This window comes from Protomyctophum parallelum (genome assembly GCF_964188405.1).
Source record: "Protomyctophum parallelum genome assembly, chromosome: 14".
In the NCBI taxonomy this organism is placed as follows: domain Eukaryota; kingdom Metazoa; phylum Chordata; class Actinopteri; order Myctophiformes; family Myctophidae; genus Protomyctophum; species Protomyctophum parallelum.
Genome location: NC_139709.1, coordinates 9905647 through 9926453, shown reverse-complemented (window position 1 = coordinate 9926453; position 20807 = coordinate 9905647). Strand labels below are relative to the sequence as shown.

Sequence of the window (20807 nt, the reverse complement as noted above, 5' to 3'; positions counted from 1 at the left end):
CATTTGTGCTTTCTGCACCAGCATCTTTCTTTAGTACGTCCACGTAGGTATAGGTGTGGGACGTCCTCTCGACCGATGCCCGTGTGTTGGTTCCCACAGTACGAGCTTTTTGGGCCGGTAGTTCTTGGTGGCAGTGGCCAGCTATAGTCTCATCCTCCTTACTGCTATCTCCTCTGATACACTTGGTAATGCCCCGTACAGTGACCAGCTATAGTCTCATCCTCCTTACTGCTATCTCCTCTGATACACTTGGTAATGCCCCGTACAGTGACCAGCTATAGTCTCATCCTCCTTACTGCTATCTCCTCTGATACACTTGGTAATGCCCCGTACAGTGACCAGCTATAGTCTCATCCTCCTTACTGCTATCTCCTCTGATACACTTGGTAATGCCCCGTACAGTGACCAGCTATAGTCTCATCCTCCTTACTGCTATCTCCTCTGATACACTTGGTAATGCCCCGTACAGTGACCAGCTATAGTCTCATCCTCCTTACTGCTATCTCCTCTGATACACTTGGTAATGCCCCGTACAGTGACCAGCTATAGTCTCATCCTCCTTACTGCTATCTCCTCTGATACACTTGGTAATGCCCCGTACAGTGACCAGCTATAGTCTCATCCTCCTTACTGCTATCTTCTCTGATACACTTGGTAATGCCCCGTACAGACGCTTGTTGGTGATGTGCTCGTCCCTGTTGGTGTTAAGTACCACACGTAACACCAACGTATCTTTCTGGCGAAGATATTTTTGGTGCACAGTGGGGGGGGGGGGGGGGGGGGGGGAGAGCGGACCAAGTACAGAACCAACCCTGGTCAACTAAGTATTAAGGCTTATTCATATTCCAGTTTTCGGTGATACGGTGACCACCGAAAACTACAACATGACGTCACGCCGCTGTGGTAAGAGACTCACCGCTCGCATGTCTCTGTTTTTACTAAAACTACAACATGACGTCACGCCGCTGTGGTAAGAGACTCACCGCTCGCATGTCTGTTTTTACTAAAACTACAACATGACGTCACGCCGCTGTGGTAAGAGACTCACCGCTCGCATGTCTCTGTTTTTACTAAAACTACAACATGACGTCACGCCGCTGTGGTAAGAGACTCACCGCTCGCATGTCTGTTTTTACTAAAACTACAACATGACGTCACGCCGCTGTGGTAAGAGACTCACCGCTCGCATGTCTCTGTTTTTACTAAACACCGTTTCGGTGGTCACCTTATCACCTAGTCTCGTGTAGCCAGACAACTATTCCACAACTATTCCACCGAATACTATATAGAGTCTGGGACTACAGCCCCCATGAGCTGAGTGACTGAATGCTATATAGAGTCTGGGACTACAGCCCCCATGAGCTGAGTGACGGAAATATATATATTTTATTTCCTTTTCTGCTAAGCAACAAGCTATAGTCTTAGATGTTTTCTATTTATTATATTAGGATAAATATGCGCGACTGTAAAGACTAAACGGAAGTGGCGAGGAGACTCCACTTCCGCTGTATCCGGATACTCATGAGACCTTTTTCCGTTGGCCCATACAGACTGTATGATGGAGCGTTTGGAAATCGCGGAGGCAACAGTCTGGTAACTCCAGTGTTATCACCCAACACTGGAGTATGAATAGGCCTTTAGTTTAAGTAAAGAGGGTGTTTAAGATCTTTTTCTTCTTCTGGACCCTGGGGGGGTATCAGCCAGTATTGTTGCGGTCGGGCAGAAACCTCTTATCTCCATATCTTAACACCTAGAACGCCCGGGGGTATTTGTAACCATTAAATCAGGACGCCCAGCGATTCGTTTCTTCAGGGCCCCATTTCAGGGTGCACAAGGCGCCATCTTGGATGTAGCTAGAAGTAGCTAGATGTAGCCAAAACACCCCCGAGGCGATCGACAACAGCGGGAAGTATGATTACTTCTAACGCGACAAGCGACGGGACCGCGATGGGCCGTCAAAAACATAATCTTTGGTTAGAATTGGACGCCCCCCAGAAGCAAAGATTTGGGTTAAAAACATTCGCTCTGAAATAATATATATTCAAAGATTTGCGCCACATTTTCAAGATAAAAAAAAGGCTAATGTACACAATGCTTAAAACACTAAATGGGGTTCCCTTCCTTCCTGAATGAGCTAAATACATTGGAACGCAGCTTATTTTTTTCCCATTTCCTAAAGAAAAAGTTGTATGATGAATTCCTGTTCTGTTCTTTAACTATATAGAAGTGTCTATTTGTACGTCTCTAAATGTTTTGATGAATTGAACATGGTGGACCCTGTTGTAAACAAGTGTAATGCTTAATTGGGTCGTCCACTCACAGTTAACAGTCTTTGTAGTTTGTATTGAGTTTGGGCTTGAAATGTACTGTAATTCTGCAAACTTAATAAATATTTCAATCAATCAATCAAAAAGTAGACATACAAGGTTTGTGTCCGACAGCGACGATAAAAGGCAGCTTCAAGGGCAACAGTCTCTGACTGAAATGTGTAATGCTGCTATAGATTTATTTATTTCTCGCTTTAGTGAACCTTTTCTGACCCACTGAGTCGAGTGCTTTGAAGGAATGTAGTCTGTTCTGTTCACTCACTGGAGTACTTTGTAAATAACCATCATTACTGAAATCTGTGTGTGTGCGTCCGTGCCTGTGTGTGTGTGTGTGTGCGTGCGTGTGCTGCAACAGATCCAACGTGCTCTCCTGAGGAACAACCAGACCCAGCGTTTCTCCCAGAAACAGGCTCTCAGGCTCAACCAAGGCTTGGTGACCAGCACTGCCGAACAGGTGTGTGTGTGTGTGTGTGTGTGTGTGTGTGTGTGTGTGTGTGTGTGTGTGTGTGTGTGTGTGTGTGTGTGTGTGTGTGTGTGTGTGTGTGTGTGTGTGTGTGTGTGTGTGTGTGTGTGTGTGTGTGTGTGTGTGTGTGTGTGTGTGTGTGTGTGTGTGTGTGTGTGTGTGTGTGTGTGTGTGTGTGTGTGTGTGTGTGTGTGTGTGTGTGTGTGTGTGTGTGTGTGTGTGTGTGTGTGTGTGTGTGTGTGTGTGTGTGTGTGTGTGTGTGTGTGTGTGTGTGTGTGTGTGTGTGTGTGTGTGTGTGCGTGCGTGCGTGCGTGCGTGCGTGCGTGCGCATGCGCCGTGTGTGTGCTTTTGTTGGGGTTCATGATTTATGGATGTTTATTGATGCTGTGTGCGTGCGTGTGTGTGTGTGTGTGTGTGCGTGCAGGTCATGGAGCGGCTGTGTGCTCGTGTGCAGCAGCAGGTGTGTGTCCTGAGAGGCTCTGAGGAAGAGGAGGACGTCCAGGCTGCAAAACAGATCCTCAAGGAGGCCAGGAACTCCAGAGCTGTGAGTCCTGTGTGCGCGCACGTGTGTGTGTGTGTGCGCGCGTGTGTGTGTGTGCTTGCGTGTGTGCGTGCGTGCGTGTGTACTCAAGCTCTCCTGCACCTGCTGAACTAGTTGCTGTTGGTTTTGTGTGTTGCATCTGGAACGCTGGTTATAAAGACAACGTTAAAAGATTCATTGTTGCCTCCATCACTGTGTAAACAGAACAGTGTTTCTGGTACCAGACAGACAGACGAACATGAATGAATGGTTTTATTGTTGTTGTCTGGGTCTCGCTAACCCGCATCCATCACCGGATTGTTCCGAGACACCAGGAACACGATGAAGGCTGCAGGCGCACACTCTTTCTCTCCAGTATACTGTACTTTAGTTTGGAGCCAAGGCTCTTCGTCAGGTCAAACTTCTTCATGAGAACTTCTATGAACCCAGCAGCTCAAATTAGTGATTTGTGTGTGTGTGTGTGTGTGTGTGTGTCATTACTGTAGCTTTTGTAATTTATAGATTATTCAAAGACATAAAGCGATAACAAAAGATGATTCTATTTCATACATATACACACATATAGGAAAATAAGGTGCATGACAAACTGGTCAAAAGCAGGTAAAACAAAAAGCATTTAATAGACTCTGGAGTATGTACATTAAAACAGCCGGGACAACGCTCCACATGCTCCATAACTATGGAATGAACTCCCCATTGCAGTCAGAACTGCAGACTCACTCCCAATCGTCCTTTTTTAATCAATATCAGATAAAACATTTAAAGATTTGATATTATGCACATGCCATGGTCACATAACCATTAGTGCATGCTTTGATGGTTACAGTTTTATAATCAGTTTTGATGAGTAAACCTTTGCGGAGATCTCCTCAGTTCTCATTGTATGCTAGTTACTGCCATTCAGGAAAGTAGTTTCATAAGGGGCTGGTATGAAGTACTTGATATAAACAGAAAACCTTGAGTTCACTAGTCTACACTCTACTCTACTACTGCCTTCATTTCATCTGATTGTCTGTCTGGCAGGCACTTAACAAGCGATCGTTAACTGTGTCTGTTAGAGTGAGGGGCAGAGAAGAGTGGCTTTGCTCAACTTGGTTTATACTTATATTCTCCACTCTGATGAAGGTACATGTTCCATATATCATGCAGCCTTACTTATTAGCCTATATTTTGTCTATTAATTGTTTTTCGGAGACTCAGGTTCAGGTTATTTCTTGAGTACTGTACTGTACTGTACTGTACTGTACTGTACTGTACTGTACTGTACTGTACTGTACTGTACTGTACTGTACTGTACTGTACTGTACTGTACTGTACTGTACTGTACTGTACTGTACTGTACTGTACTGTGTGAGCTTGGCATGTCTGCAGTCTATTCTCTTGATCAAATTAAACATTTAAAGTGTGTGTGCGTGTGTGTGTTTGTGTGTGTGCGTGTGCGTTTGTGTGCGTGTGTGTGTGTGTGTGTGTGTGTGCGTGTGTGCGTGTGCGTCAGCTGTATCCGTCTCTGTGTGAGCTGGCACATGTGCTGTCAGTGGACGGGCCTGTGAAGCAGAGACTGGACACTCTGGCTGGAGAACTGGCCAACGCTGCTGACAAGGAACTGCAGGTACATGAGTCATGACTTACTGTATATATCTAGAAACTTGGCTTGCTGCTACCTTTGTATTAATGCCGTTTTGTCTCCAACAAGGTGATATCGGAGTCCATGGTGTCCCTGTGTCGGGAGCTGTGTCCTCTGTCGTCCTCGGCCGCGGAGAGACTCAATCCGCCTCTCTCCTCCATCTCGGAGCAAGTCTCCATCCCTCGCTCCGCCATCCGCACGGCCCTGATGGAGAGGGCTGCAGAGGACGTCAACAGAGCTCTGGAGTAAGAGGGGAGGGAGGGAGACATGTTGGTTCAGTTCAGTACAGGCAGCACTGGAGTCAGAGGGAGAGAGAGTCCAGTTCAGTACAGGCAGCACTGGAGTAGTGTTGTCACGATACTGGATTTTCAACTTCGATACGATATTTGGAAAAGTATTGATATTTCGATACCATTTTCGATACCACGCAACCACGGCGATTTCTGAGGGTTTAACATTTATTACAAATAGAAGCTGTGCAGTCTTATGCACTTTCATATTTTTTTCAACATTTTTATTATTATTAGGCCTATTATAATTATTATAATTATTATACATAATAACTATGGATTATAAACCAGTAGGCCAGGCCTGCACATAAATGTAAAGTTGTGAAGCACAACATTGAATTTCTTTCTGACCAGTCAACCACATCATCTTGGTTTCTATTCCTTATTCATAACTATCTTTATCATTTATAATTATAAAAAATAAATCAAAATAAATAAAGTTTGATAATCTATTCAGATATTATTCAATGCATCCTGTCTAAGGCCTGTCTAAACTATTATTATTTTTATTAGTAGTATTATTAATATCCGGAATCACACACACGCACACACACACACACACACACACACACAAACACACACACACACACACACACACACACACACACACACACACACACACACACACAGCAACCGATTGCAATGTTAGCTTGCTAGCCTAGCTATATTGTGTTCACTGTTGATAGCTTTCTTTAGCTAGTTAGCTTATCGCTATGACAGCAACAAGTATACGGGATGTAATTGTATGCGGGTTTGGCAACTGTCCTCTTTAGCTCTCCGTGTACATCGGATTCTTTATCTTACATAAAGAAATACGAGCGACCAGCTAGTTAAAGAAGTAAGTTAACACAGCGAGGAGACAGAACTTGTCACAGAACGACAATGTCTGTAGTGTGAGACTGAGTGCTGCGCAGCCTGCAGGCTGTGCGCTCTGTCTGAGAGAGTCAGGAGTCTCAGAACGGCCCCCTCCAACAGAGCCTTGAGGGGGCTGTACTCCCTTCTGAGCCCGTGTGCGCGCTGCGGAGCATGTCTCAACAAACGGGAGGACGGAGCCGGCCAGTATCGATAGTATCGATACTATGGAAAAGTCATATCGAACCGTTTTAATTTTTCAGAATCGATATTTATCGATATATCGATATTTTCGACAACACTACACTGGAGTCAGAGGGAGAGAGAGTTCAGTTCAGTACAGGCAGCACTGGAGTCAGAGGGAGAGAGAGTTCAGTTCAGTACAGGCAGCACTGGAGTCAGAGGGAGAGAGAGTTCAGTTCAGTACAGGCAGCACTGGAGTCAGAGGGAGAGAGAGTTCAGTTCAGTACAGGCAGCACTGGAGTCAGAGGGAGAGAGAGTTCAGTTCAGTACAGGCAGCACTGGAGTCAGAGGGAGAGAGAGTTCAGTTCAGTACAGGCAGCACTGGAGTCAGAGGGAGAGAGAGTTCAGTTCAGTACAGGCAGCACTGGAGTCAGAGGGAGAGAGAGTTCAGTTCAGTACAGGCAGCACTGGAGTCAGAGGGAGAGAGAGTTCAGTTCAGTACAGGCAGCACTGGAGTCAGAGGGAGAGAGAGTTCAGTTCAGTACAGGCAGCACTGGAGCAGTGGCGTTTCCAGGAATGACATTTTGGGCAGGCAAGATGTGTTAATTGTCGTCGTCCCCCTGCGCACAATCAGTAGCACTAACGGTTTTCAAAGAGATATATACCTGCCAGATAGTAGGACACAAAGGCTGAAAGGCATGCATTTGCATTCGAATGGGTGATTGAGGGTCGCGCTCTATAATAATAATAATAATTAATTTGTATGGCGCTTTTCTATGCCTACACAAAGCGCTTACAATGGTTCATTCATTCATATATTGGGAGGTGAAGCGGCGAACAGTCGACGCCAGCGTCCTCACTTCCCAACACCCAATCCAACACTTGATGCTGAGTGTCAAGCAGGGAGGCCACTGAGCTACGCGCAACGGCCAATCCGCTGTCCACTAATTGTTCTCAGGTCTTGTTTTTGTCCTCAGTGTATGGATCTTGGCCAGGCAGAAATGGATTTGGACAGGCGGGCGCCTGCCCTCGCCTTTATTATAGATACGCCTCCGCTCTGGAGTCAGGGGGAGGGAGAGCCTCCGCTCTGGAGTCAGGGGGAGGGAGAGCCTCCGCTCTGGAGTCAGGGGGAGGGAGAGGCTCCGCTCTGGAGTCAGGGGGAGGGAGAGCCTCTGCTCTGGAGTCAGGGGGAGGGAGAGCCTCTGCTCTGGAGTCAGGGGGAGGGAGAGCCTCCGCTCTGGAGTCAGGGGGACGGAGAGCCTCTGCTCTGGAGTCAGGGGGAGGGAGAGCCTCCGCTCTGGAGTCAGGGGGACGGAGAGCCTCCGCTCTGGAGTCAGGGGGAGGGAGAGCCTCCGCTCTGGAGTCAGGGGGAGGGAGAGCCTCCGCTCTGGAGTCAGGGGGAGGGAGAGCCTCCGCTCTGGAGTCAGGGGGAGGGAGAGCCTCCGCTCTGGAGTCAGGGGGAGGGAGAGCCTCCGCTCTGGAGTCAGGGGGAGGGAGAGCCTCTGCTCTGGAGTCAGGGGGAGGGAGAGCCTCCGCTCTGGAGTCAGGGGGAGGGAGAGCGTGGGTGAAATGTACAGGCAGCACTGAAATCAGGGTTGGATTTGCTGGCGGGGGGGATCCGTGCCTGTGCTTTTGATATCCCCCATCTGGCCATTAATTTGTATGGCCAGTGGTACTGTAGGTAGGTAGGTAGGTAGGTAGGTAGGTAGGTAGGTAGGTAGGTAGGTAGGTAGGTAGGTAGGTAGGTAGGTAGGTATGTCGTGTTGTGACCATGTAGATCCTGATCTACTATTTTCTCGATTTGAAGTACAGGTTTAAAAGTAGGGCTTAAGAAAATCTCTTTGCAAGTCAACCTTTCTCTCTCTCTCTCTCTCTCTCTCTCTCTCTCTCTCTCTCTCTCTCTCTCTCTCTCAGGGAGGTGAAGTTGTCGGTGGTCTCCTATCTGACCAACTCCATAGTGGACCAGATCCTACAAGAGCTCTACACCACTCATAAAACACTGGTACTGTCTCCTTCTGTACGAGAGCTCTACACCACTCATAAAACACTGGTACTGTCTCCTACTGTACGAGAGCTCTACACCACTCATAAAACACTGGTACTGTCTCCTTCTGTACGAGAGCTCTACACCACTCATAAAACACTGGTACTGTCTCCTTCTGTACGAGAGCTCTACACCACTCATAAAACACTGGTACTGTCTCCTACTGTACGAGAGCTCTACACCACTCATAAAACACTGGTACTGTCTCCTACTGTACGAGAGCTCTACACCACTCATAAAACACTGGTACTGTCTCCTTCTGTACGAGAGCTCTACACCACTCATAAAACACTGGTACTGTCTCCTTCTGTACGAGAGCTCTACACCACTCATAAAACACTGGTACTGTCTCCTTCTGTACGAGAGCTCTACACCACTCATAACACACTGGTACTGTCTGCATGGGAAGATCTGTTTACTGCATGACTCCTCCCAATGACGTACTGTACCCCATAGGGATGTCGGGTTCAAAGTGGTTACGTGATCACATTCATATTGTTTGTTCAGTCAGAACGACCTGACTTTCTGACTCATTGCCACACACATCTGTGACATTACTCCCTCTCACTGCCGCAGTGCAAACACCAGGTGATTGTGCCATTGTCTTGTTCTGCTTTCAAGAGGCTGAAACTCAACATATACCGCCCCCACTATTTCACATTTTATTCTTTGGTCCTATTTAATTTTGTCGTTTTCCCAAAGGTGTTCAGTAAAACTTGGAAGGAATTAACCATTAACCTGCCTGGAAAGAGAGATGTTGAGAGGTGTTGGGAGGAATGGGCCAATATCACCAAAGTTTATAAATGAATGTGAACAGTGAACTTTAGCCAAGCTCAGAACTTGTAGTTGGGCTATTCCTCGCCAAAGAGGCTTGGAGCAGACCATGTACAGAGTGAATTGTCAAGTGTATTAAGTATTGACGGTTTAAGTAGTTACATGTCTGAAAATAACACCGACCTGAGATATCTTGAAATCTATTAAAAACTCTCTCTCTCTCTCTCTCTCTCTCTCTCTCTCTCTCTCTCTCTCTCTCTCTCTCTCTCTCTCTCTCTCTCTCTCTCTCAGCTGGGGGTCCTTCCTTGGCCTGAAGACCCCTGCTCTAGATGCAAATTTGATTCACACTTGACCTTTGACCCAAAACATTGTCTTTACTTCTATATTAAGTACACTTTGCATCAGAGCTAGATCTTATCGAGTGGTGTGGCAGCATAATTCTTCTCTCATGAGATCATTTTTTGACAGCTGAAAGCCTGGGAGAGAGAGGCTGTCTACCGACAATCTGACAGTGTGACGCAAACGCACGTACAGTACACACTCACACACATACACGCACGCGTGCGCGCACACACACACGCCATACCGTACAAAGATACGATTCCCCACCAGTGTGTGGGGGCTTGTTCAGAAAAGGCTGACCATTGGACAAAAATAATTGAATTGGTTATAAACCTTAGTCTATCATTTAAAATGTCCCTTGTGAATATTTTTAATTGAATACAATCAATCATGGGCTAATAATTAATAATTCAGTTAAGGTTAATACAAAAAATGTCACCCTGACGGCTAGCGCTTAAAAGCCTTTAATTGCACCCATCAGCTGACTGGGCAGTCAGTGTATCTCTCACAGACGCTCGGTGCACAAAATCAATCCCTAGTCACTAGATAGTGATTATGACATTTTACAAAATCAATCCCTAGTCACTAGATAGTGATTATATTATGACATCTTACAGTGGGGTCCCAGTGCACACACAGTGATAATGATCGTGGATTCATCTTTAGGGTACAACCTAAAGGTGGTGTATGTGATATTCAGAGCTGCCAACCTGCACACATTTTGTGTACCAACCACGCAATTCTAGGCGTATAGACACCTAGAATTGCGTGGTTGGTACACAAAATGTGTGCAGGTTGGTAGCTCTGAATATTGGATGCTTTAAAACAAATCAAAGATGGATATGTATTAAATGTATTGTCAATGTACCGTACAGTACAAGTACAGCGATTATCGGGGGATCGATCGTAGTGGAGATAAATATTCTCTGACTGTACGGTACGAAAAAATACGAGAAAAAAAAAGCTGGCAGTGAGTGGATTATTTATGTATTTCATCTGGCAGTTAATGGCTTAATTTAATTAGCATTTTTGTGTATGTAAACACAGGAGATTCTGAGTTTGGGCTATGGGATTTGTCATGGTTTCAGCCCTGCAGGCTATGGGATCTCTAGCTGCTGCCAAGACTTGCCTTTACACGAACGCACGCACACACACTGCCAGGGATGTTGTATGAGTGAGAGGGAGCTTTGGATATCATCTCCATATTAGCACGCAGATTGATAGGTTCAAATACTATTGAATACAGACCGTACATACATATGTACGGCTGTAGGCCTGGCCTATATCTCATAATTGTCTCATCATATAATCTAAGTATACTAAGCTGTTCCTGTTTGTACAATATTGTACCTAATTCTTCAATTATTCACTATTTCGTTTTGAATATATTGGCAGAGAATTTGTGTAAATTGTGAGCACTCACTTTCATGTCAGACCAATGGTCTCGATTAGGAATTTGAAAGAGGCACTAGGTTTAGCCTCGGTCCCAGGCTTACTTATCTGCGAAAAGAAAAGCCTGGTCACAACCTAAGGCAGAGAAGCTATCGGCGGTTGTATCCTCCGGAACAGCCGTCAAATGTATTTCCCCCGGATACGATATTTTCCCGACCAATCACAACAGTTGTTTCATTCGCGGAGAATGTAAACTGATTTGTAAAGCATCAACTATTTCACTTCCGCTAAAATCCTGCAACTTCCGCTGATAGTCTTTTCAGCTTAGGTCTTGCCCAGGGTGCACTAGGTTCCCTTCGTGTGACAAAGCTTTACTTCTCTACGTGGACAAATTGACAATTTTCTCAGCTGAAGAGCAAAGCAACATCTGGGTTTACAAATGGCCTCGACTGAGGGGGAGGCTTTAGTGTTATACCTACACAATGGAGTGGCGTGTGGAGCAGGCGGAAGGGATTGAAAACGATGATAATAGGGATCCCTGGAGACACAGTGTCTGTGCCATGCCAAGACGTGTGGCGTACGGGAGGCATACTATGATCCGACGGAGGAGCAATGCTCCGAGGTGCGCTGGGGGTCGGGAGAGGGTTGCGGTTAGGTTTAGGTGTCTGCCCCGGGGGAGGTTAGGGTTAGGGTGAGGGTTTGAGGTAGGTTGTCGTTCGGACCAATGCTCCGTCGGATCAAAGTACTGCACTCGTGGCGTACTGGCGTCCTTGGCTTGAATAGAGCTCAGTCTGTATCGCATATACCTCTCAGAGCACACTATTATTATATGCCCCATTTAGGCCTGACGTCGAAATAAAAAAAAACGTTCGCTCTGAAAGAATATATACCTATTCAAAGATTTGTGCCGCATTTTTACGATTTTTCAAAAATGGCTATGAACTTGTAGGTCTGCTATTTTTCAATAGCTAAAGTATGACAGAATGCTTGAAACACCAAAAGGGGTTCCCGCGCAAAATGGGTTAATAAAAAGCAGGAATGCTTCAGCAGTGTTGATTTTGTCGACGAAAAAATGGCCGTCGACTACCTTTTTTCACTGACGAAACAAAATGGAAACTAAATGAAAACTAAGCTATGATGACTAAAAACTAAGGCTAAATATATTGACAATTTCGTCAACAAATTAAAACTAGACTAAAATGTCAGGAAGGGACTAGTGGACAAGAGATCCAGTATCCAGTAAATCATTCTTGATTGCATGCTAATGCATGTGAGCTTGTAGATCGGCTATTTCGGCTAAGTGTAAAATCAGTCATTACGACGGCATCAATGTCCGACAAAATACATTTTAGTCAACTAAATAAACTGTAGATAAACAATCTGATGATATTTAGTCGACTAAAACTAGACTAACAATAAAACAGTCCGGGTGACTAAAATTTAACTAAAACTAAATACATTTTCTAATAAATGACTAAACTAAAATAGAAATTTGCCAAAAACAACACTGCGCTGCGGCATACAGTAAGTAATCTCAGTCTTCAAATGACTGTTGCCTCGTGTAGCCTTGCACGCTTTATCGTCATAAAGGCTCCATCAGTGGAGAGAATGGCATGCTAGTCATGCCTTAACCCACTGCAGGGTCCTGGCCAACATCTTTACAGCCTGCCTGGACCTCGGTTTGTGCCAGCTGCGTTTCAGAACCATGGACAAAAAGCTGGCATCGTGGCCAAAACGGGAAGATTTTTTTAATGGTTATTGATTTTGAACGGAGCAGAATAGATGCTGTACAGTATATCGAGGAAAGATCTTGTGTGCCACAGTCTGTTTTAATGGTTAATGGTACAGTATAACATTTATGTGAAATGTCATAAAATGAGCAGCTGTGAGGAGGAGGACCGTCAGGCTGTTCTCTGTGCCTTTTGCGGGTTTCACTCAATTGTGTATGAACTGCTGGCCTACGTGTTTAAACACTTTACGTCCCTATTTAGGGTACGTCATTATAGGGGAAGAAAAAGGTATGAAGAGCAGATCTAGAAGTTGGTTAGAAGTTTACATGGTGACGACATGTTGTGTAGCTTGTAGATTGGCTAATACAATACAATATTCATAGAATATTATTGGGCGTTGGGGTTAAAATTGAGGTGCAAACTGTAAATAATTACCACTATGGAAAGCTTCAGTTGTGTGCTGAATCTAATGATTTAATGCCCGGGTGATAAGTCAGCGCGATTGGTGCAGCTAGTGAGGAGCAATGAAGTGTTCCATTCATTCATTCATTCAGACATTCATTCATTCAGACGTTGAGTGAATTATAGTTAGATAGAAAACTAATGGGCCCATATAATGTTCAATGGACAGAAACATTAATTAGCTGCAGTAGTACAAAGTAGTAGTAAGGTTGAAATCTATTTTTTGCAAGTAGAAATTAATGCGGGTGTTAGAGGGTTAATATTCAAGTTTGCTGATTCTGATTGTGCAATGTGTTCAAATTCATTTTTAATCTCCATCGGATCACTCGTGCATCAAGTCACACTTAAAAAGCCTTTGAATTTTTGATCGAAAGAGCTCAGAGAACCTGCTTGTGTTTGAAAGAGCTGCTCTAAATTATAGAGTCCCAAATCACCCAAATTCGTCATCCAATATTCTAATGAATATGGCTAAGCCCCACAATGCCTTTTAAGCTTTTGATACTCCTTGTGGATAATATCGCGTTGGCTGCGCTAGGCTAGCTTATTATGAAGCCTAATTCATACTTGGTCATACGACGGTGGCTCTTTCCAAAAAATAACCGATCTTAAACGGAAAGATTTAATACCTGCCAGCTGTCGCCTCAGCAGAGGCACACAACAGGCGGGGGGGATGGGGGGGGAATCTGAGCCTTTGAAGATTGGCTATTTTGGCTTTTTGTTGTAGGCCTATAGCTGCATCATGGGTACTGGGACCTTTTTTGACCTGAGATCAGATTAAAAAAAAGTCTCCTGACAGTTTTCTGAAAAAGCTATGTTTCTATGTCAGTGGTTCTTCGATTTTTCAAAAAATAGCAGACCTACAAGCTCGTAGCAGCTTGTAGATCTGCTATTTTTCAATAGCTAAAGCATAACATAATGCTAACACCAAAAGGTGTTCCCGTGGTTGCGAAAATGTTGTTACGAAAATGCTCCATTTTGTTGCTTTTAGAATCCAAGCCCTGCTTGCTTGGTCATGCAACGGTGACTATTGGCAAATATATATGTTCACCTGAAAGACATAATAACCTTTTGTAGTCACCCCTGCTGACGCAGAGGAACGCAGACAGACAGGCAGAGGCACGCAAACAGACAGGCAGAGGCACGCAGACAGACAGGCAATGGAACACAGACAGACAGGCAGAGGAACACAGACAGACAGGCAGAGGCACGCAAACAGACAGGCAGAGGCACGCAGACAGACAGGCAATGGAACACAGACAGACAGGCAGAGGAACACAGACAGACAGGCAGAGGCACGCAGACAGACAGGCAGAGGCACGCAGACAGACAGGCAATGGAACACAGACAGACAGGCAGAGGAACACAGATGGACAGACAGGCAGAGGAACACAGATGGACAGACAGGCAGAGGAACACAGACAGACAGGCAGAGGAACACAGACAGACAGGCAGAGGAACACAGACAGACAGGCAGAGGAACACAGACAGACAGGCAGAGGAACACAGACAGACCGACAGACAGGCAGAGGCACACAGACAGACAGGCAGAAGAAGGCATTTGTCAACCACAACACATTTATTAGACACTTAGACACATCCTCCCCCTTGCAAAAAAGCAACAACAACAACAAAAAAGTACAGTTATAACTGACAGACTTGAGGAGATCAAGCTCTGCATTTCTCTCCTTTTTTCCCCCCGTTTGCATTCAAGTCATGCCGTCGTCGCCGTCGTCGTCATGGCTGGCCTGTCCTCTCTCTGCTGTGTTACTGCAATGACACTCCGTCCTCCGTCTCCATCAGGCTCTCCGTGTGCTTTTATAATCCATTTTGTTTCCTTGCTTTGTTTAGACATTTCTCGGGTGCAAGTTAAGGAAGGGAGGACAGGCTGTTCCTCCGAGATGCTGTTGAAATGCCCGAAAGGGTGTCGTTTCTGATGGTATCGTGTGTGTGTGTGTGTGTGTGTGTGTGTGTGTGTGGCTATGCGTCTATGTGCCTGTGTATTGCGTCAGCTGAGGCATGTGTCCCAGGCCAAGCGTTGGGAGGACGTTGGGGGAACGGGCAGACGCTCCATGAGACCGCCCAGGTTAGCGGAGTCTCTGGACTTCCCCGACGAGGACCTGGCCGTCAACCTCGGCATAGTGAGTGTGCTCTGCATGGAGGAGCGAGGCTTCATAAGCAATGCATGAGCTAATCAATGTAATGATCCCTTAACCCATTTTGACCTGGGAACGATTCTACAAATGCCTTCTATATCCTGACAGTTTTCTGAAAAAGCTATGTTTCTATGTCAGTCGTTCTTAGATTTTTCAAAAATAGCAGACCTACAAGCTCGTAGCGCGCCACTCGGTGGCGCGCTATGAGCTTGTAGATCTGCTATTTTTCAATGGCATAACATAATTGCTAACACCAAAAGGGATTCCCGCCCAAAATGGGTTAAGTCGATTTCCTAATTGATCTAATTTGGTTAGTGCTTGTAAAAGCATGACATGTATTGAAATACTGACGTATTTGTGCTTGTTCTACTATGGTATGCGCTAGCAAGCATGCACGTGCACTTAAAGTCACTCACTGAATTGTTGGAGTGTGGCTGGCCTGCTCCGCAGAATAACAATTCATGCATACTGGATACAATGAAAGAGAGAAAAATGAGATGAAGAGACTTAATTCTCTGAAATATTTTGAAACTTTTTGGCCTACAAATGATGTGGACAAAATAACGGAGGCCACTGTGAAAGTGGTTAAGATTAGATTTAAAAAAAAACCTTTTGCAGCGTGTCCACCTTTGGCTGACGTATCTGATGTCATTGGCATTTCTTTGCTGTTATCGATAGGATACCATGGCCATCAAGAAGCGCAGCTCGAGAACCAGAAGGATCCGTCCCGTCTCGACCCGACTGAGTGAGTACCGTATATACCTGACTGAGTGAGTACCGTATATACCTGACTGAGTGAGTACCGTATATACCTGACTGAGTGAGTACTGTATACCTGACTGAGTGAGTACCGTATATACCTGACTGAGTGAGTACCGTATATACCTGACTGAGTGAGTACTGTATATACCTGACTGAGTGAGTACCGTATATACCTGACTGAGTGAGTACTGTATACCTGACTGAGTGAGTACCGTATATACCTGACTGAGTGAGTACCGTATATACCTGACTGAGTGAGTACCGTATATACCTGACTGAGTGAGTACTGTATACCTGACTGAGTGAGTACCGTATATACCTGACTGAGTGAGTACTGTATACCTGACTGAGTGAGTACCGTATACCTGACTGAGTGAGTACCGTATATACCTGACTGAGTGAGTACTGTATACCTGACTGAGTGAGTACCGTATACCTGACTGAGTGAGTACCGTATATACCTGACTGAGTGAGTACCGTATACCTGACTGAGTGAGTACTGTATACCTGACTGAGTGAGTACTGTATACCTGACTGAGTGAGTACCGTATACCTGACTGAGTGAGTACCGTATACCTGACTGAGTGAGTACTGTATACCTGACTGAGTGAGTACCGTATACCTGACTGAGTGAGTACCGTATATACCTGACTGAGTGAGTACTGTATACCTGACTGAGTGAGTACCGTATATACCTGACTGAGTGAGTACCGTATACCTGACTGAGTGAGTACTGTATACCTGACTGAGTGAGTACTGTATACCTGACTGAGTGAGTACCGTATACCTGACTGAGTGAGTACCGTATACCTGACTGAGTGAGTACCGTATACCTGACTGAGTGAGTACTGTATACCTGACTGAGTGAGTACCGTATACCTGACTGAGTGAGTACTGTATACCTGACTGAGTGAGTACTGTATACCTGACTGAGTGAGTACTGTATACCTGACTGAGTGAGTACTGTATACCCCTGACTGAGTGAGTACCGTATACCTGACTGAGTGAGTACTGTATACCTGACTGAGTGAGTACTGTATACCTGACTGAGTGAGTACTGTATACCTGACTGAGTGAGTACTGTATACCTGACTGAGTGAGTACTGTATACCTGACTGAGTGAGTACTGTATACCTGACTGAGTGAGTACCGTATACCTGACTGAGTGAGTACTGTATACCTGACTGAGTGAGTACTGTATACCTGACTGAGTGAGTACTGTATACCTGACTGAGTGAGTACTGTATACCTGACTGAGTGAGTACTGTATACCTGACTGAGTGAGTACTGTATACCTGACTGAGTGAGTACCGTATACCTGACTGAGTGAGTACTGTATACCTGACTGAGTGAGTACTGTATACCTGACTGAGTGAGTACTGTATACTTGACTGAGTGAGTACTGTATACCTGACTGAGTGAGTACCTTATACCTGACTGAGTGAGTACTGTATACCTGACTGAGTGAGTACTGTATACCTGACTGAGTGAGTACTGTATACCTGACTGAGTGAGTACCGTATACCTGACTGAGTGAGTACTGTATACCTGACTGAGTGAGTACTGTATACCTGACTGAGTGAGTACTGTATACCTGACTGAGTGAGTACTGTATACTTGACTGAGTGAGTACTGTATACCTGACTGAGTGAGTACCTTATACCTGACTGAGTGAGTACTGTATACCTGACTGAGTGAGTACTGTATACCTGACTGAGTGAGTACTGTATACCTGACTGAGTGAGTACTGTATACCTGACTGAGTGAGTACTGTATACTTGACTGAGTGAGTACTGTATACCTGACTGAGTGAGTACCGTATACCTGACTGAGTGAGTACTGTATACCTGACTGAGTGAGTACTGTATACCTGACTGAGTGAGTACTGTATACCTGACTGAGTGAGTACTGTATACCTGACTGAGTGAGTACTGTATACCTGACTGAGTGAGTACTGTATACCTGACTGAGTGAGTACTGTATACTTGACTGAGTGAGTACTGTATACCTGACTGAGTGAGTACCGTATACCTGACTGAGTGAGTACTGTATACCTGACTGAGTGAGTACTGTATACCTGACTGAGTGAGTACTGTATACCTGACTGAGTGAGTACTGTATACCTGACTGAGTGAGTACCGTATACCTGACTGAGTGAGTACTGTATACTTGACTGAGTGAGTACTGTATACCTGACTGAGTGAGTACTGTATACCTGACTGAGTGAGTACCGTATACCTGACTGAGTGAGTACCGTATACCTGACTGAGTGAGTACTGTATACCTGACTGAGTGAGTACTGTATACTTGACTGAGTGAGTACTGTATACCTGACTGAGTGAGTACCGTATACCTGACTGAGTGAGTACTGTATACCTGACTGAGTGAGTACTGTATACCTGACTGAGTGAGTACTGTATACCTGACTGAGTGAGTACCGTATACCTGACTGAGTGAGTACCGTATACCTGACTGAGTGAGTACTATATACCTGACTGAGTGAGTACTGTATACCTGACTGAGTGAGTACTGTATACTTGACTGAGTGAGTACTGTATACCTGACTGAGTGAGTACCGTATACCTGACTGAGTGAGTACTGTATACCTGACTGAGTGAGTACTGTATACTTGACTGAGTGAGTACCGTATACCTGACTGAGTGAGTACTGTATACCTGACTGAGTGAGTACTGTATACCTGACTGAGTGAGTACTGTATATCTGACTGAGTGAGTACTGTATACCTGACTGAGTGAGTACCGTATACCTGACTGAGTGAGTACCGTATACCTGACTGAGTGAGTACTGTATACCTGACTGAGTGAGTACTGTATACCTGACTGAGTGAGTACCGTATACCTGACTGAGTGAGTACCGTATACCTGACTGAGTGAGTACTGTATACCTGACTGAGTGAGTACCGTATACCTGACTGAGTGAGTACTGTATACCTGACTGAGTGAGTACCGTATACCTGACTGAGTGAGTACCGTATACCTGACTGAGTGAGTACTGTATACCTGACTGAGTGAGTACTGTATACCTGACTGAGTGAGTACTGTATACCTGACTGAGTGAGTACTGTATACCTGACTGAGTGAGTACTGTATACCTGACTGAGTGAGTACTGTATACCTGACTGAGTGAGTACTGTATACCTGACTGAGTGAGTACTGTATACCTGACTGAGTGAGTACTGTATACCTGACTGAGTGAGTACTGTATACCTGACTGAGTGAGTACTGTATACCTGACTGAGTGAGTACTGTATACCTGACTGAGTGAGTACTGTATACCTGACTGAGTGAGTACTGTATACCTGACTGAGTGAGTACTGTATACCTGACTGAGTGAGTACCGTATACCTGACTGAGTGAGTACTGTATACCTGACTGAGTGAGTACTGTATACCTGACTGAGTGAGTACCGTATACCTGACTGAGTGAGTACTGTATACCTGACTGAGTGAGTACTGTATACCTGACTGAGTGAGTACTGTATACCTGACTGAGTGAGTACCGTATACCTGACTGAGTGAGTACTGTATACCTGACTGAGTGAGTACTGTATACCTGACTGAGTGAGTACTGTATACCTGACTGAGTGAGTACTGTATACCTGACTGAGTGAGTACTGTATACCTGACTGAGTGAGTACTGTATACCTGACTGAGTGAGTACTGTATACCTGACTGAGTGAGTACCGTATACCTGACTGAGTGAGTACTGTATACCTGACTGAGTGAGTACTGTATACCTGACTGAGTGAGTACTGTATACCTGACTGAGTGAGTACCGTATACCTGACTGAGTGAGTACCGTATACCTGACTGAGTGAGTACCGTATACCTGACTGAGTGAGTACTGTATACCTGACTGAGTGAGTACTGTATACCTGACTGAGTGAGTACCGTATACCTGACTGAGTGAGTACTGTATACCTGACTGAGTGAGTACTGTATACCTGACTGAGTGAGTACCGTATACCTGACTGAGTGAGTACTGTATACCTGACTGAGTGAGTACTGTATACCTGACTGAGTGAGTACTGTATACCTGACTGAGTGAGTACCGTATACCTGACTGAGTGAGTACTGTATACCTGACTGAGTGAGTACTGTATACCTGACTGAGTGAGTACTGTATACCTGACTGAGTGAGTACTGTATACCTGACTGAGTGAGTACTGTATACCTGACTGAGTGAGTACTGTATACCTGACTGAGTGAGTACTGTATACCTGACTGAGTGAGTACCGTATACCTGACTGAGTGAGTACTGTATACCTGACTGAGTGAGTACCGTATACCTGACTGAGTGAGTACCGTATACCTGACTGAGTGAGTACTGTATACCTGACTGAGTGAGTACTGTATACCTGACTGAGTGAGTACCGTATACCTGACTGAGTGAGTACTGTATACCTGACTGAGTGAGTACTGTATACCTGACTGAGTGAGTACTGTATACCTGACTGAGTGAGTACTGTATACCTGACTGAGTGAGTACTGTATACCTGACTGAGTGAGTACTGTATACCTGACTGAGTACCGTATACCTGACTGAGTGAGTACTGTATACCTGACTGAGTGAGTACCGTATACCTGACTGAGTGAGTACTGTATACCTGACTGAGTGAGTACTGTATACCTGACTGAGTGAGTACTGTATACCTGACTGAGTGAGTACCGTATACCTGACTGAGTGAGTACCGTATACCTGACTGAGTGAGTACTGTATACCTGACTGAGTGAGTACCGTATACCTGACTGAGTGAGTACCGTATACCTGACTGAGTGAGTACTGTATACCTGACTGAGTGAGTACCGTATACCTGACTGAGTGAGTACTGTATACCTGACTGAGTGA

General features: G+C 45.2%; 1 protein-coding gene across 1 annotated transcript in view; it reads left to right on the top strand.

Annotated features, from left to right (window-relative positions):
* Positions 1–20807, top strand: part of carmil3 (capping protein regulator and myosin 1 linker 3) — a gene marked incomplete at both ends in the record, with an annotated part of 131042 nt that overhangs the window by 90306 nt on the left and 19929 nt on the right. The window contains 7 exon segments of the mRNA XM_083782593.1: positions 2683–2781; positions 3215–3334; positions 4827–4940; positions 5025–5200; positions 8195–8282; positions 15034–15162; positions 15856–15922. Of these exon segments, the coding sequence (XP_083638719.1) occupies positions 2683–2781; positions 3215–3334; positions 4827–4940; positions 5025–5200; positions 8195–8282; positions 15034–15162; positions 15856–15922 (793 nt within the window).